Source organism: Ascaphus truei, chromosome 22, assembly GCF_040206685.1.
Source record: "Ascaphus truei isolate aAscTru1 chromosome 22, aAscTru1.hap1, whole genome shotgun sequence".
Classification (NCBI taxonomy): Eukaryota; Metazoa; Chordata; class Amphibia; order Anura; family Ascaphidae; genus Ascaphus; species Ascaphus truei.
The window spans coordinates 2,712,671-2,731,756 of NC_134504.1; the positions used below are offsets into that span (position 1 = coordinate 2,712,671).

The following is a 19,086-nucleotide window of genomic DNA, read 5'->3' on the forward strand; positions in this document are numbered from 1 at the left end:
TGTGTATCAGTATCAGTGTGTATCAGTGTGTTTCAGTCTGCTCTTTGTGTATCAGTTTGTATCAGTCTGCTCTTTGTGTATCAGTGTATATCAGTCTGCTCTTTGTGTGTCAGTGTGTATCAGTCTGCTCTTTGTGTATCAGTGTGTATCTGTCTGCTCTGTGTGTATCAGTGTGTATCAGTCTGCTCTTTTGTGTCAGTCTGCTCTTTGTGTATCAGTGTGCATCAGTGTGTATCAGTCTGCTCTTTGTGTATCAGTGTATATCAGTGTGTATCAGACTGCTCTTTGTGTATCAATGTATATCAGTGTGTATCAGTCTGCTCTTTGTGTATCAGTGTGTATCAGTGTATATCAGTGTATATCAGTGTGTATCAGTGTGTATCAGTCTGCTCTTTGCGTATCAATTTATATCAGTGTGTATCAGTCTGCTCTTTGTGTATCAGTGTGTATCAGTGTGTATCAGTGTGTATCAGTGTGTATCAGTGTGTATCAGTGTGTATCAGTGTGTATCAGTCTGCTCTTTGCGTATCAATGTATATCAGTGTGTATCAGTCTGCTCTTTGTGTATCAAGGTGTATCAGTGTGTATCAGTGTGTATCAGTGTGTATCAGTGTGTATCAGTGTGTATCAGTGTGTATCAGTCTGCTTTTTGCATCACTTCTGGCCATGTGAGAGGAATTTAACCCTAACACTGCCTGCTCCTTACCATCACATATAATGTTAGGGCCAAGAAATATATCGCCTGGGGCAGTGGGCTATACATGTATATGTATCGTGTATGCGTGTCTTCACTGTGATGACTGTATGTATGAGTGTATGCATGTATGAGTATACATATGTGTGTATGTATATATGTAAGCGTGTGTGGTAAAGCAAATGATCAGGTAATATACTTCTTGCTTCTATTCTTCTTGGGATTTTAGTTATAGAATGAAGGACAATATGTAACTCACTTAAAATGTCAAATAATAATAATTGAAAAAATACTAAAGTTTTCACTCAGATCAATCAAAGCAGCTTTAAAAAAAATGTCTTTTAATATACGCAGCCTTTGATTACCTTTATTGAAAACGAATTACCTTTGCTGCCGATCGATTGGTCTCCTGTGATCAATCCGCAAAGATCCTGCTTCCCAGGGTTCACTAAATGGCCGCCTTTCAGTTTCAATCAATCCTTCAGTCAGTGTGACTCAGCAGCTACAATATATCCTGATATTACTAAGGTAACGTGATCTATTGTTACAGTTTGTAGCTCAAACTTCTGGGAACATTGGCAACAAATTATCACAAACAGGAAAGTGTTACAAAGATCTTGCACTGCTGGGGAAGGGGCTAAACCTGCGATAGAAAGCACAGGATGCTCAGTATATTAAAACGCATTAAACGTGGCATTGAGTTGAATTTTAAAATTAAAAAAATGTAAGTATTATCTAATACAGCGGTGCGCAAACGGGGGGGCGGGATAATTTCTAGGGGGAGGCGCGGGTGGTTACGGAGGCCCCGCGCTCTTCCCCTCGGCATTTAAATTAAATACCGGGGGAGGCGTGAGGCCTCTGCAACTCACTTACCTGCTCTCTGCCGAGTTTACGGCGACGCGTCATCATGGCGACGCACGTCAAATGACGCCGCAGGGTCACGTGGCATCACATGACCCGCGACGTCATTTGATGGCGAGTCATTGGAGAGGAGGGGTGTTGGTACATCTCCCTTCGCTGCTGGCACATCTCCCCCCCACGGGCACATCTCCCCCCACCCCCTCTGCTGCACAACACACACACACACACACACACACACAGTGTCACACACACACACACACACACACACACACACACACACACACACACACACTGTGACACACACACACACACACTGTGACACACACACACACACACACACACACACACTCAGTGACACTGACACACACACACACACACACACACACACACACACACACACACACACACACACACACACACACACACACACACACACACACACACACACACACACACCAGTCCCCCGGGCCGGATACAGAACCAGATCAGCCAGACCCCCCGCCCAGGTATCCACCTCCTGTGCAAAAGAGGAATCTCAGGTTGAGCCGGATGGGCGTGTCTCTCCCCAAAACATGCAAATGAGGCGTGAGGCACAGGGGGCGGTGCCCCAGGTAAGAGGCAGCGCGCACAGGTGAGCCCCAGGTAAGAGGCAGCGCGCACAGGTGAGCCCCAGGTAAGGGGCAGCGCGCACAGGTGAGCCCAGCAGGTGAATGGCCGCAGCCGGCTCCTCCTGACACAGCAGACATGCCTCGCACCCGGCCATGGCTGGGGCGCTGCACTGTCCTCTTCTTCCTGGCCGGAGCCTCTGATGTTGCGGGGCTCGGGCTCATCCTGACCGGGATCTTTGCCAACCTGGAGAAGAACGGCCGGAGCTTTGGGGAGTTCCTGATCTACAGCGGGGGGATCCTGCTCTTCTTCAGCCTGCTCTTCTGGCTGGCCTGGTATTCTTTCAACCTGGAGGTGTCCATGGAAGAGCTGCTGAAGGACACCCCAATAACCCACAGCCGGAGTAGCCTGGTGCAGCTGGCCAGGAAGCTCTCGGAGAGGTTGTCCAAGAAGGGTAGGAAGAAGGGGGTGCCCAGGGATGGGCTGCGTGTTGGACAGCCCTGTACCCCAAACCTACCTGGTGAACCTCTACACCTGAGCCCCTCAGACTATGTCAACAATGGCTTCACCTCCTGCCACCTGGATTCTCCCACCCCAACCCTTAAGGACCGACCCTTTGAGCTGAGTGGAGTGAGCAGCTTGGATGGTCACCTGATTCTGATCTCCCAGGAGATCAGGGACAGGCTGGTGTGAATGGATGACCCCCCAATACCTTTGTTCAGGCTGTGAAGGTAAGTTCCTTGGACAACCCTTTATCCCCCTCTTCCCCCTAATAGTGAACACCCTGCCTCTCTACACACAGGTGCATTTATATAGACAAGCTTGGCATGAAATAACCCAATCGCACATACCCTTGCTAGATCTGCCATATGCGCTGCCTATCCCTCTAATAACCCACAGTAAAAACCAATGGGAGAATCTTCCCCTCCATACTTTTGATCAGAGTTTTCTTTCTCATCCCTGATCACTGCAGCTTTGGAATCTCTGCTGCATCCCCCACCCCTCTGTTATGCAGTGAGCATCCAGCTAGCCCATGATAAAAAATCTGTGTTGTGCATTCCATGGTGTTGTGTTGTGCATTCCATGATGTTGTGTTGTGCATTCCATGATGTTGTGTTGTGCATTCCATGATGTTGTGTTGTGCATTCCATGATGTTGTGCAAACATATTGGGCTAAATATGCAAAGCTGATAAAAATACCCTGCTACCTTATTACACCAGCTGTATGTGTATATATGTTAAAAAATATATATATTTCACACACAACTATGTATGTGTGTGTATATATCTATATCTCACGCCTGGCATTTAATGGGTTACTATTCTCATGCTTTACATTGTAGTAAAGTGTTATATTGTATTTTGTAAGGATGGTTTTTTTTTGTGTGTGTAAATCTTACACATGTACACTTTGTATGTTGCCACACTTTTGTCTGCATATAAACATTAGAGATCTGTTTTACATCTTTGGGGCTTGAACACATTTTTCTAAGCTTTTTAACATAACAGCATTTCGATGTTGTACTTTGTCAGCAATTCTCATCTATACGCTTTGTCCTCAAGGATGTCTTTAATAATGGGGGGGGGGGAGAGGGCTGTAGGGCTGTAATGCGGATATCTCTATAATATATTATGCCCGGCCTTAAAATGTCCTCATAATTACACTTTTATTTCAAAAGTGCAGGCAGAAGCTGGCCCAGCCCCCCCTGTTTTTGCCTGGCATTTCCAAGCAGTGAATACTCACTGGGATGCTTCACACCTCAGTAATAAAGCTCTCCTGGTATCTCAGGCCATTTATAATACAATGGAAATGGCTCACTGGCCTGGGGTGGGAATGGCTCGCTGGCCTGGGGTGGGAATGGCTCGCTGGCCTGGGGTGGGAATGGCTCGCTGGCCTGGGGTGGGAATGGCTCGCTGGCCTGGGGTGGGAATGGCTCGCTGGCCTGGGGTGGGAATGGCTCGCTGGCCTGGGGTGGGAATGGCTCGCTGGCCTGGGGTGGGAATGGCTCGCTGGCCTGGGGTGGGAATGGCTCGCTGGCCTGGGGTGGGAATGGCTCGCTGGCCTGGGGTGGGAATGGCTCGCTGGCCTGGGGTGGGAATGGCTCGCTGGCTTGGGGTGGGAATGGCTCGCTGGCTTGGGGTGGGAATGGCTCGCTGGCTTGGGGTGGGAATGGCTCGCTGGCCTGGGGTGGGAATGGCTCGCTGGCTTGGGGTGGGAATGGCTCCCTGGCCTGGGGTGGGAATAGCTCCCTGGCCTGGGGTGGGAATGGCTCGCTGGCTTGGGGTGGGAATGGCTCGCTGGCCTGGGGTGGGAATGGCTCGCTGGCCTGGGGTGGGAATGGCTCGCTGGCCTGGGGTGGGAATGGCTCGCTGGCCTGGGGTGGGAATGGCTCGCTGGCCTGGGGTGGGAATGGCTCGCTGGCATGGGGTGGGAATGGCTCGCTGGCCTGGGGTGGGAATGGCTCGCTGGCCTGGGGTGGGAATGGCTCGCTGGCCTGGGGTGGGAATGGCTAGCGGAGTTACTCAGCTTGGACTGGGAGCACTCTGTTGCTGCGCTTAAATGGTATTTGCCTATATCCCCCTCCCATTCTCTCCCCCTCCCATTCTCTCCCCCTCCCATTCTCTCCCCCTCCCATTCTCTCCCCCTCCCATTCTCTCCCCCTCCCATTCTCTCCCCCTCTGTAATGTGTGTTTGCAGCTGCCTTGTAGTTCAATAACTTTTTTGCTTCTGCAAGATCAGGTCAAACTGCTTCCGTGTGTGTAAGGGGAGTGTGACACAGAAAGGCACCTGTATGAGGTCACAGTATTTGTACGTGGAACACACACCACACCCCTCCCAATGCTATTTATAACCGACTTGAACCCCCCGAGTGGGAGAGAGAGAGGGGGGGGGGGGAATTGTGCATTTATGGGGTTAAAGCATTGTATTTGAGATCTCTTTCCCTTTCTAGTGCTGTCTTTACATTTTAACGCGGTGCTGCAGTCAGGAGATACAAGTGAGATGTTAAAATGAAGCTCTCTTCAGAGCCCAGTGAAGTCTAAAGGTTACCATGGAAACTAAGAGATTAGGACATGCTCAGGTGGCAGCCTACTAACGTTATAGGGCAGGAGTGGCCAACTCCAGTCGTCAAGGGCCACCAACAGGACGGGTTTTAAGGATATCCCTGCTTTGCCACAGCTGGCTGTCTTCGCCTGACCACCTGTGCTGAAGCAGGGATCTCCCCAATACCTGACCTGTTTGGTGGCCCTTGAGGACTGGTGGTGGCTACTCCTAGGTGTTTGCTGCTTTAACGCAGAAGACCGTAAAGCAAATAATATCTCTTCACAATTGGCTGCGGGACTTGCGGTCTAGAACCATCGAGGGTTCTTGGTCACCTTCTAGGCAGAGGTCAGCCTTATGACTTCATACGTAAATCACTTTGCTTGTGTGCTTAGTCCTGTTGTATCCTGGGGGTACATTTAGGCCCAGATTTACTTAGCGGTGCTATCCCATAAGACACCTTCCAGCACAGGAGGACAGCTTGAGTAGATCATGTCATAGCACCATTTAGTAATCTGGGCCGCTGCCCGGGGGGCCTTTATCACCGTGCCGGTGGTATGTAGCTGGTGGTGTGTAGCTGGTGGTGTGTAGCTGGTGGTGTGTAGCCGGTGGTGTGTAGCCGGTGGTGTGTAGCCGGTGGTGTGTAGCCGGTGGTGTGTAGCCGGTGGTGTGTAGCCGGTGGTGTGTAGCCGGTGGTGTGTAGCCGGTGGTGTGTAGCCGGTGGTGTGTAGCCGGTGGTGTGTAGCCGGTGGTGTGTAGCCGGTGGTGTGTAGCCGGTGGTGTGTAGCCTGTGGTGTGTAGCCTGTGGTGTGTAGCCTGTGGTGTGTAGCCTGTGGTGTGTAGCCTGTGGTGTGTAGCCTGTGGTGTGTAGCCTGTGGTGTGTAGCCTGTGGTGTGTAGCCTGTGGTGTGTAGCCTGTGGTGTGTAGCCTGTGGTGTGTAGCCTGTGGCTGCCTTAAGGGATTTTGAAATCCATTTTTGGAGGCTTTCCTTTATTTTCCACAGGGAACAGATTAATGGGACGGCCGTGATCAGTTAGGCACCATCTCCTCCATGCGGTGTATTCCTGCGCCATGCGGTGTATTCCTGCGCCATGCGGTGTATTCCTGCGCCATGCGGTGTATTCCTGCGCCCATGCGGTGTATTCCTGCGCCATGCACCTCCTTTTGTCTGTTTTGACAGATATGTGCTCATAGAATGATGTTGTACTGCGCTGTGGAATATGTTGGCACTATACACACGTCAGTACACCGAATAAGATTGGGGGGTGAAAACCAGACTGAGAGGGACATTATAACGTCCCTGAATTAATATTAAATATGATCCTTTTCAGCTCCCTCTTTGAAACAATGAAAGATGTCACTGGCAATTCGTCAATGTGGTCATACCATGAATGGCCTCTTTAACTAATTGTGTGCCACAGACCTTTTCGCTCGGTGACCATGTGATTGCTACTAGGTTGCTTGTCAATTGCCGTGACATCCTGAGAAGGTCCGTGTGAAAGGTAATGGGGACTTGTAAGAAGATGGAGCAATCCCAAGGGCGTTATAATTTTTCATTGTCATTTTTTTCACAGGATTGAAGCTGGGGGGGTGCTGAAATTAAAGGGGTTCAGCTCTGGAGACCCCCTGCTTCACTTCAGCTTTATTTATTTTTTAATGTAAATAAAATAAAGCGCTTGGATTGCCTATTTTAAAATAGAAAACGTTTTCAGTGGCAGTGAGAACGCGACTTGGTGTGAGGAGGCTGGCGTGTTACTCAAGACAACTTGCCAAAAAGCCAATATATGTATAGACGGTATGTATGTGGTGTCATATGCAGATGAGAAATCTCTCAGATCTGTGTGTTAATCTGACCCCGTGTTTAGGTTTTGCCTTGGGAAAAAAAAGAAAAAACTTGAAGTCTTGCTGAGGAGTGAGAGACTCTGCTTGTTCTAGGCATATTGTCCTAAAAATTAAGGTTGCTCCTGTCTTAGGCACCTACAGCTTGCTCATGGCACCACTGTCTGCCTAAGACGGTCTGATCACCCCCGTGTCTGGTCTGTATTCCGGACACCCTTGGTTTGAGACAAACTCCACCTTTCACTTTCAACGCCAGCTCGTGTCTCTACATCCCCCTCCCCGCAAACATGCGGACCTAACCTTCACTAATCTGAAGTCTATTGAATTAGTAGTTGATATTGGATACCGATCCAATGCCAGCATGGCAACCATGTCTAAAATCGTACATCATCCCTCTTTCAAAAGACTGTTAATTGTTTGCGACCAGTAGAGTAGTTGGGAAGAGGGCAGAGTTTTGCCATCTGTGGCAACTCTGCAACAGCAGCACCGGGAGCTCTACAGAAAATGGACAATGGTTTTGGTTGAGGGTTTTAATGATTAAAAGTATCTACCAAATCCATTCGTTTATGAACTCTCCTTTGATGAGGGTTGGTCTGAGAAAGGATGGTCTTGTTGTAGGTGGAGAAACATGGATGATGTGCCAATGTGGTTGGTTTTCTACCTCTGCATGTGTTTGCATGGCAAAGACAGGAGATTGTCAGCCACTTATTGTTAGGGTAGAATACCTTCTAACCAGCAGATGTGGACCATTTTTGGTCCTTTTTGCCAGGTATGATCGTGCATAGAGTTGGGCAATGTTTTTGGCGAATTTGAATCCGAAGCGCCTCGGCCGGTTCCTTTTTTTGTTCCGTGGATTTCGGAGGATCTATCTCAGAAATGGTTATTAGCATTTTGCCGATTATTTATTTACTATTACCAATAATCTCCGGATTCCGCGACCCGCAGACGGATTTGTAGAATCCTATCTGCGGATGGAAAATCCATTGGCGTGTTCTTAATTGGATTTTACAAATCCGTCCACAGGTTGTATCCAATGGCGGTTTTTGATCCACGCGGATTAAAACAGACCAAATCCGTTCGTGGATTTTACACCCCAAAACAGATTGGGGGGGGGGGGGGGGAATGCGAGAAAATCGGGGAAACGGATTTGGTCGGATTCACCTGTCTCTAATCGTGTGCCGCTTGTCAATATCCTATAGTAGCTGTTTTTCACATTCAAAAGAAGCATCCTCCAATAGTAATTATTTTCTTCTTGTTAAGTAATTTGGAAACTGGGAAGGGAACGTGTTGGATGTAAGATGCTACAGTGTCAGACATGTTTATTACTACCATAGCTAACGATTGTAGACTTCCCCCTGAGTTTTCATCCATGAAGGCCCATTTTCCATGAACAATTTCTTCTTCCTCTAACTCTGTTCATTCTTTGATCTCTCAACCTCAGGCTCTAAGTCTGCAGATGACGGGACCTGAGACCTGTAGTCCATATCAGAGAAAGATAGTGGATGACATTGGGCACTCGCTCGGGACCTGGGCACTTTATTAATGCATGTGGATACTCTTTCCCTGCCACTGTCGTGTATTATACGGTAGTTTAATAATAATCATAATAATAATAATTGGTAGACAGGTGAGATGCTTTCTCTCTGCTCACCTGTAATATCCAGCAGGTAACCTGAACTGATTTGATTGGTATAAAAGTAGTCAGATAGTGGTGCTTTTATATATACATTTTTGTTTGTTTTTAAGATATAGTCAACATTCTGCCTATAAATTTAGATACATTTAAAAAAAAATCTATCGCATGCGTCACCACAGATAAGCAGGGAAAGAAATACCGACCAATACTTCTGACTAACATTAGAATGTGTCTTCTATCACTAGGTCTCAGGGCACACGCAGTTTGCATGGATGAAACATCTGGATAATGATTCACAGTGGGGGAGTGTCCAGTACCTAGAAGTTTAACCCTTTACCCACCGCCAAGTCTTGGCCTTTTGTCCACATAAACCCGTTTTCTCACAGCCTTTTTAACATGCCGTTATTCGCACAAGAATGGACATGCTGAGGATGCTGCTAAATACCCTGTTACCATCGATTTCTTCCTACTCACAACTACGGTGAACGCCTTGCGATGCAGAGGCGGATTTGAATCCGCCCCTACGTTTTACATGGAGTACGCAATGTACAGACACTTTATATATTGCTAAGCACTGAATGTCTTGTTTTTTTTTTTATCCTACAGTTACAATATACAGTATGTCTTTCTTTTTCCCTCTGGTGATGGGACCCTGCAATAGATTTTGCTGTAATTCTTTTCTCTTCGACTGCTCTGCTCCTAAACGTTTTGCATTAAAATGAGAGATTCTCGTAGCTGCAGCTGGAACCGTTCCGTTGATGACGTTTTGACCGCTTCAGATATCAACCCTTTTGCTGGCAGAGGGGGGAGGGGAGAGCAGGTAACATTACATTGCTCCTGTCATTCCTGCTTACGAATCCAATAGGAAAAGTATTATAGCGTGAACTAGCCGTCGTTTTTCCATTGACGGAAAATATGGTGCTCATTTACTGAAAGGCTAAAGCCACATAACGTTAAATGAAATTAACACTTTTTTTTTTAACACCTATTTAAAATCTTAAATATAGCTTTGTTTTTTTTCTCTTCTTTTTTTTTTTTTGTATTTATTTACTTTGTTCTCTGATTGTAATAAATGCTTTATTGCACAGAAAACCCTGTTGACTTCAATAGGGCTTTCCTTCTAATAGCAGTTTTTATAGGATAACGGCCATAGAGAATGACCACTTCTTTAGATTCCTCTTCAGGCAGTGGGAGGGGAACTCCTTGCATTATGCTGGAGGGGAGTGCGCTGCAGATTGGACATGCAGATGCATTTATTGGCCTTAATCCCAATAGGGTCCACTTTCAGTGAGTACTCTGGCTGACCCACGGCACAATAAGGAGGCTCCTTATATAAAAGCATCGATGTTACTGGCCCTCCGATATTACTAAAGCAGAACCATTTAAATACACAAATAAATAATGGTGCCATACTACCACTTTACCATGCCAAATAATATACTAGGAGAGAGTGGTATCTTGCTCTCTCTTTTTTGTTTCTCTATAAATTGCAAATTAATGGGACTTCATTCGTTCCTAGCACGGAGACGATGGCATTCCAGCAGATTGAATAGGGCAGCATGTGATAATTATTTAGCTATATTGATGTGCATTAGAACTTGTGAACAGAGGTCCTTTTAAGATCTTATTCCCGAAGAAGGAACCCAATGACAACAGCCTGAGCCTCTCTCTGTCTCCCTCCAGGTTACGTTGCAAATTAACACTTTTTATGAATCCTGCATAACTAATGTGATACTCCCATGATACAACGTCGCTTTGCACAAACGATCTAATCAATTTAGTAAAATTGTTAACATCTGGAACTTGAGACCATAAAATCCCTTTGCTTAAATTGTATTTAGTTCCCGTAGACTCACCTAGAAATTCAGTAGCAAAGACGGTAATTGTGATTTTTGGTTTCCAGCTAAAAGCAAAGCGTTATATTTGTTTCCTGTCCATCGCCTGTTTTGTTTCGCTGCGCTGTTTTGTTTCGCTGCGCTGTTTTGTTTCGCTGTGCTGTTTTTATACTGTTTATAAAAGATGCATTTTACAAATATATTTTTATAAGTAACGGTTTACATTGAGCGTCTGACATGTTGGTGACACAATAAAATGTGTTTTTGTTTTTTGAAACTGGTTGTTTTTTTCCCTCCATATTAAGAGGTATCTGCCTGCTGATGGGTTTTATATTATACGGTGGTATAGCTCCTATTAAATATGCTGTGAAGTGGTCTTCTTTTTCCCCTGCTTCAAACTCGGTGCCAGTGAGTGTCTTGACTCGCTGAGTCGCTCCTTCTCCATGAGGGAGAATTAAATCCTTTCAAACATGGGGAAACGGCTTCTCCGCATTAGGAGCCCTGGCGCACTTTCAGGTTCAATCGCTTTATTGAGCCCTAAAGTAAATGCTGCCGTTTAGCGTGGCTCGGTAACTCGAGGCGTCCATGTTTTCTGGCATCTTGAGCCTTTACCACTAGAGGGGGATAACTGCACTGGACTATACTGGGTGTGGGTGCTATACGGTTCTATACTAGGTGTGGGTGCTATACGGTTCTATACTGGGTGTGGGTGCTAAACAGTTCTATACTGGGTGTGGGTGCTATACGGTTCGATACTGGGTGTGGGTGCTAAACAGTTCTATAGTGGGTGTCAGTGGTATACGGTTCTATACAGTCACATGTTAATTGTGTGAAATGTCTCCGTTGGGAAACTTACAATAAAGCTGGAGATAAACTTCATTCGTGTAGAAATGCAGCTAAGGAACGTCTCTTTGCTATAACGCTGTATGCACTTTAACTTGCCTCCTCTTCTCCATATGGAGGAAGGCTCGGTTGTGGCTATCCCAAGAATTACAAGGAATAGGGAAGCCAAGCTGGCATTGATTCTCATGAGCCTCATACAGTAAGGGATTTACACACGCTTGGGATGGATATGAGGCTAAATCCTGAATGGGGCCTAATGTTTTACAGCACATAATGTGTGTGGTTAAGTTATGGTGGGTAAAACAAGTGACACACACCCTCCACCGTTTTGCATACAGCAAATCAGAATCCCACTTGTCAGCCCATTCACACATCTCAGACAGGTCTGCAACCCTGCCCTTCCCCATTATCTCTTAGAATATGCTGCTTCCACTGCAGCAAGGGATTCTGGGAAACTTTATTTATTTTCGAAAATATTTTACCGGGAAGTGATACATTGAGACTTACCTCTCGTTTTCTAGTATGTCCTGGGCATAGTTAAGATGATAAATAGTACTGTACATGGTTACATAAGTGAACAGGGTATACATTATATACAAGACATAGCATGCACAGTTAGAGATAATATATATATATTATTTATTATAGGTGTATTTAACAGTTACAGACCAGATAAAAATGTGAGACAGCTTTGGTTATGCAAATGAGCACACAGTGTCCCTTTCTGCTTCTTATCCATGGTGGCCTGGTCCCTTATAAGCTTCTGCCTACGCATTACACAGCAGATCAGAAAATGGCCAAGGGGTTCTTATCTGGCGTCAAACTCTGTTCTGAAAAGGAACTATTTCTCAGCCCGTAACATGTCCTAACATGTCCTGTGTGTGTAACATACACACGTGTTATTGCTTTAGAACTGCAGTAACCACCAAGACATTCGGCATGCGGGGAAACTGCTTCTCCATTCCAACACACCCCAACGTATGCATGAGCGATCGGATGTGGCTCCCATTGAAACACTTTAATTACATGCCTGCAAAATAACACCAGATCAAAACTGATCTCTTATTCTGCCACCCACACCTGCTTTGCACTACACCCACTCAGGAACTGTTTAGTTAAATTGCCCATGGTAGAATGATCTGATTTGTAGATGGAGCACCAGTATGGTGTGTGTGGGTGTGTGTTGTGTGTACACATTTGACGTTATGGTGGGTGAAAATGGCGACAAAAAACCCTCCACCATTAGCATATAGCCAATAAAGAATATCACTTGTGAGCACATTCACATGTTAGACAGGTCTGCAACCCCGCCCTTCCCCATTATCACCTAGCATACAGCCCATGTAAAAATAGATTTCAGGCAAAAGGTGACAGTGTGCACATTTGCATGTCTTTTCCCAGAATCCTTTATTTATTTATAAAATGTGTTACCAGGAAGTAATACATTGAGAGTTACCTCTCGTTTTCAAGTATGTCCTGGGCACAGAGTAAAACAAATAATACATGGTTACAAGTACAGTTACATAAATGAACAGGGTATACATTATATACAAGACATTGCGTGCACAGTTAAAGTGGGAGCACTGTATGCTAGGTGATAATGGTGAAAGGTGGGGTTGCAGATCTGTCTAAGACGTGCGAATGCTCACACGTGATCTTTTTATTTGATTATTGATATATATCAATCAATCAATTAGCTTGATGAACGCGCCTACGTTTAAGTATGGTGCCCTGACCATTATTAATCACATTGGATTGTCTGATGTGGAAGAATTTGAAACCCCCTATTTAAAAGCTAGATCATTTCAACTTGTGTGCTGCTGCAGCCTTTCTTTCCCTAGTTTAGATATAACCCTCCTGTCATGATAATGTCATGAGATATTGGGTATTTTTAATCCCTTTGGTGCTTGAAGGGTTAATGAGCTACACTTGTGTAACAAAATACCAAATGCTGGGTTTGAAACTGGTCAGGACTGTTTGTCTGCACTGAATTTCAAAGGAACTTACTTGGGGCGGGGGTCCATCCTGGATAGCCCACTCAAGGTGTCAATTGTTTTAATCAAAGAAGAGCAGCTTCAAAGTATTCTGTAGAAAGGGGTGGGCTTAAGGCACCATCATAAGACAGTATTGTATCTAAGTCTGGGGGAGATTGTTACTGGTCAGATCTGTCCAGGGGCATGCTCGGATAGCATAGCAGACCTCATCTTCTGAACCAGCGCCTCTCTGGGAAAAATCCATAGCATGTGGTAATGTACTGTATAGGATTTTCTGTTTTACCCCTTTTATTTTAAGAAGCTGCTCTGCCTTGTATTGTAATTGTATGTTTATTTTGTAATACCTTTTCTGTAATTCAAGCACTGTATTGTTATATATATTAAACCATTTAATAAGTAATGCTTTGGGCTCTGAATGAACTTTGTGCACGCTGGAGAGAAAAACTTGCTAAATTCAGGCACATGTTACTACAGCTGATTGTGTGTTAGAGTGCATAGTTTTTCCTATAATAAACAGGGACCTGGGGCCCTGGCGGATATTTTAGTCTAAGATCTTTTATCATATCTGCATAACCTCAGGTGGTGGCGGTGGATGGTTATGATGTGCAATTGAGTAGGGGGTTAATGCTAACTCGCTGGTTCCTTGCAGAGGAGAAAGGGGGGTTGCTAGAGAAGCCTTTGTGTATTAACCCTGGTTGCATATCTAAAGTCACGTGCTCACTTGTGCGCTGTTCGTGGCGGTGGTATATTGGGACGGCGTGAGGAGAGATACAACCCATTTGAGGGACCCCTGAGTGGGTGAAGAGTGGGGCAGCTTGCGAGCGTCGGTATTAACCCTTGTCCCGTATGCAGGTCACGTGCTAGCAGGGGGTCGTACGTGACACCTCTGATAGATATTGGTCCATAATCTCAGAAATATACCATAGACAATCTGTAAAAATGGTGTGTGTGTTTAAAATGGGACAGCACCGCCATGCAGCTCATTAATAATAGCATGTTCTTGTATAGCGCTTCTAGTTTTTACGTAGCGCTTTACAGAGACATTTTCCAGACACAGGTCCCTGCCCCGTGGAGCTTACAATCTGTTTTTATTTTTTTTGTGCCTGAGGCACAGGGAGATAAAGTGACTCGCCCAAGGTCACAGAGAGCCGACACCAGGAATTGAACCAGGCAACATTCTCAGTGTCAGTCAGTGTCTTTACTCACTGAGCCGCTCACTGAGTCATTAGGCTAATTAGTATTTCCTAGGTAACTACACAATCTGCCCTAGTCTTAAACAAAGAGTGAAGTTGTGTAGGGGGTGCAAGATGAAACATGATCTAGATCAGTGGTGACCAACTCCAGTCCTTAAGAGCCACCAACAGGTCAGGTTTTAAGGCTATCGCTGCTTCAGCGCAGGTGGCTCAGTCGTTCTGAGCCAGCTGTGCTGAAGCAAGGATATCCTTAAAACCTGACCTGTTGGTGGTCCTTAAAGACTGGAGTTGGCCTCCCGTGATCTCGGATTACCTGAACCTTGTTACCGCTGGAAGTCACGAAACTGAAACATTATGTGCAATGCCGCAAAGGAATGTGCAGAGACGGGCGTGTGTCAGCGTTACATCGTTACATCCGGAAACTGGGAAAGACACATCGGTTTGCGGTGGAATTCTCCTCTCTGTTACACCACATCCTGCGCACATAATTAGCACACCGTATGGGTGTGGAATCCTTGCTGGCAATCCGATGTTAGATTTGGGAAATTCCAAATTGGCACGTAAACAAGATACCTGTACAATCCAAAAACACCTTTCTAGCAATTAGTAAACACACGTGATGAAGCAGTTAGTCAGCACACAGCTGATGAGTATTTACCATATATTAACACATTAAGGCATCCTCCTGTATTCATGGTGCTGAAAATCAAGTTAAATACGTTTTGCTTTGCTGGAAGCCCACTTTGAATGTATTAATGTTGCTGCAGATAACAGAAGCGCATTCATACAGATTCTTACACTGACCTGAGAACACCAGGCACTGCTACTTATACGTTTGTATACATTAAAAACAATATGATGGACAGGCGCAGCATTTGATACACACAGGTCCTTCATCTTTAATGACATGTATCTGCGTGTCTTGCCGCAATCCTGCTTCATTCATTAATTCCCCCTATTCTTTTAGATAGGGGTTAAGTTGCACACACGTATTCTGGGTAGTGACACGCATTGGGTGCTCACATGTCATGCTTACCTTCCTATCCAAGTGCTTCTATATCTCATTATAAGATAGGAGCAATGTGCTAAGAGGATAACATGTAATTACCTTGATACATTCCAGGTAATGGTCCATTCCTTCTACCAGGAAGGGACCTGGTAGTAATCGGGCTATTTGCTTTCTAAGTAACTGGAGTCACATCTGTCCCCAAAAAGATCCACGCATCTGCATCATAATGTAACAATGGATTTACTGTAATTAATTACAGTATTGTACGTGAGCTACAATCAGGTCGCCCAATGTCATCCTGGACAGATCTGCTCGGGCTGCCTGCGCCCTCCAGGATATCCATTGTGTTGGGAGATGGGACGGCAGACAGAAGGCTGGGTGAATGGTTGGAGTAGACTGGCCTGTGGCTGCAGGCCAAACGCCAAACACAATGCAATTACAATGGTGAAAATAAATATACAAAGAAAAGACAAATGCTGCACACCATAAAGAAAAAATCGCAATACAGTTCCCGGTGTGCCGGTGTTTGTAGGATAGCCTGCAGAAAATCCAATGACTATAACAGGGAGAAGTAACACAAGGCACTTTCGGATTTAATTAATCTAATTTGTTAAAGCCAAAGCACAATGTTTCGACCCATAAGTCTTTGTCAAGTGAAATAAAGCGACTTTATTTCGCTTGACCTATGGGTCGAAACATTGTGCTTTGGCTTTAACAAATTAGATTAATTAAATCCGAAAGGGTCTTGTGTTACTTCTCTCTACGAAAATAAATATACACCAGGTTCACAGCATTTTAGGCCAAATAGTGTTACAGACGTCGCTGTTAATTGATGGAGACACGGCAGTGGGATATGGGGTTTGGGTCAAACGTTTTACACTGCGACGGAATAACTCTGCGCGCAATGACGGAGATAACATTGAAGTGACGATGAGTGAAACTGCCTTCCAATGACTTGGACTCACGCCAGGTGAGTGGAGTTTGCTGGACACATGTACAGTGTGAGTCACTTGCAGGTCTCCGCTTTGCCTCTCCTGGGTTCCATTACTCACGTTTGCTTAGTGCCGAAGTCCTCAAATTACTTTAATTGGCTTTTAAGGGCCTCAAGCGCTGAAGCCTCTGGCAGCTTATTAAACGCATCTCCAACTCGTGGATGCAGCACTGTGACCCGTGGTTTAATAAGCAACTATAAAATGAGTATTACAAGTGATAGAGAAAAGCAATTATTTAGCAGTGTTTCAGTAATAGTAACAAAATGGCGGTTCCCTGGGCGCGCCTGATGTCAGACAATGTTACAGAACAAATTCCGGTGCTCCTGCTCAGAGCGGCATTCCTGGACAATCCCATACAGAAAGGAATAAAGAGGAGGGCACTGCGGAGTGGCAAAAATAATTTAATAAACCAAAGAGAACTAAAGTTTTGGTTGCTACATCCAACCTTTATCAGGGTGAGGGCAACTCCAGTATATTTTATTTAGAGGACCAGGCCATACAGCATGGAAGGACCGGGCCATACAGCATGGAAGGACCGGACCATGCAGCATGGAAGGACCGGACCATGCAGCATGGAAGGACCGGACTATGCAGCATGGAAGGACCGGACTATGCAGCATGGAAGGACCGGACTATGCAGCATGGAAGGACCAGACTATGCAGCATGGAAGGACCGGACTATGCAGCATGGAAGGACCGGACTATGCAGCATGGAAGGACCAGACTATGCAGCATGGAAGGACCGGACTATGCAGCATGGAAGGACCAGACTATGCAGCATGGAAGGACCGGACTATGCAGCATGGAAGGACCAGACCATGGAGAATGGAAGGACCGGACTATGCAGCATGGAAGGACCGGACTATGCAGCATGGAAGGACCGGACTATGCAGCATGGAAGGACCGGACTATGCAGCATGGAAGGACCGGACTATGCAGCATGGAAGGACCGGACTATGCAGCATGGAAGGACCAGACCATGGAGAATGGAAGGACCGGACTATGCAGCCTGGAAGGACCGGACTATGCAGCATGGAAGGACCGGACTATGCAGCATGGAAGGACCGGACCATGGAGAATGGAAGGACCGGACTATGCAGCATGGAAGGACCGGACTATGCAGCATGGAAGGACCGGACCATGGAGAATGGAAGGACCGGACTATGCAGCATGGAAGGACCAGACTATGCAGCATGGAAGGACCGGACCATGGAGAATGGAAGGACCGGACTATGCAGCATGGAAGGACCGGACTATGCAGCATGGAAGGACCGGACTATGCAGCATGGAAGGACCAGACTATGCAGCATGGAAGGACCGGACTATGCAGCATGGAAGGACCGGACTATGCAGCATGGAAGGACCGGACTATGCAGCATGGAAGGACCGGACTATGCAGCATGGAAGGACCGGACTATGCAGCATGGAAGGACCGGACTATGCAGCATGGAAGGAACAGACTATGCAGCATGGAAGGACCGGACTATGCAGCATGGAAGGACCGGACTATGCAGCATGGAAGGACCGGACTATGCAGCATGGAAGGACCGGACTATGCAGCATGGAAGGACCGGACTATGCAGCCTGGAAGGACCAGAATATGCAGCATGGAAGGACCGGACTATGCAGCATGGAAGGACCAGACTATGCAGCCTGGAAGGACCAGACTATGCAGCATGGAAGGACCGGACTATGCAGCATGGAAGGACCAGACTATGCAGCATGGAAGGACCGGACTATGCAGCATGGAAGGACAGGACTATGCAGCATGGAAGGACCGGACTATGCAGCATGGAAGGACCGGACTATGCAGCATGGAAGGACCGGACTATGCAGCATGGAAGGACCAGACTATGCAGCATGGAAGGACCAGACTATGCAGCATGGATGGACCAGACTATGCAGCATGGAAGGACCGGACTATGCAGCATGGAAGGACCAGACTATGCAGCATGGAAGGACCAGACTATGCAGCATGGAAGGACCAGACTATGCAGCATGGAAGGACAGGACTATGCAGCATGGAAGGACCAGACTATGCAGCATGGAAGGACCAGACTATGCAGCATGGAAGGACCAGACTATGCAGCATGGAAGGACCAGATTATGCAGCATGGAAGGACCAGACTATGCAGCATGGAAGGACCAGACTATGCAGCATGGAAGGACCAGACTATGCAGCATGGAAGGACCAGACTATGCAGCATGGAAGGACCAGATTATGCAGCATGGAAGGACCAGACTATGCAGCATGGAAGGACCAGACTATGCAGCATGGAAGGACCAGACTATGCAGCATGGAAGTACCGGACTATGCAGCATGGAAGGACCAGACTATGCAGCATGGAAGGACCGGACTATGCAGCATGGAAGGACCAGAACACTCAATTGGCAAAGACCAATAGCGTGTGATGCAATTTCCGCATTTAATCTCCAACTAGTGGAATAAAACCCACCGGCTGCAGATCACACGTGGCATTAGTAGCACGTGGCATTAGTAGCACGTGGCATTAACCTGAAGGGTTCCTCAAGCTCACAATGTGT

General features: G+C 46.4%; 1 protein-coding gene across 3 annotated transcripts in view; it reads left to right on the top strand.

Annotated features, from left to right (window-relative positions):
• The first annotated feature begins 2,139 nt into the window (after window positions 1–2,139).
• Window positions 2,140–19,086, top strand: part of LOC142472579 (transmembrane protein 238-like) — a 36,571-nt gene continuing 19,624 nt past the window's right edge. For 2 of the 3 annotated variants that reach the window (XR_012789765.1, XM_075579647.1), the window contains exon 1: window positions 2,140–2,892. Coding sequence is in view for 2 of the 3 variants with exons in the window: in XM_075579647.1 (XP_075435762.1) it covers window positions 2,300–2,854 (555 nt within the window). In the remaining variant the exon portion in view is untranslated. Of the gene's footprint in view, window positions 2,893–8,921; window positions 13,749–19,086 lie in introns of those variants that run through there. The other variant, XM_075579646.1, reaches the window with a different exon arrangement.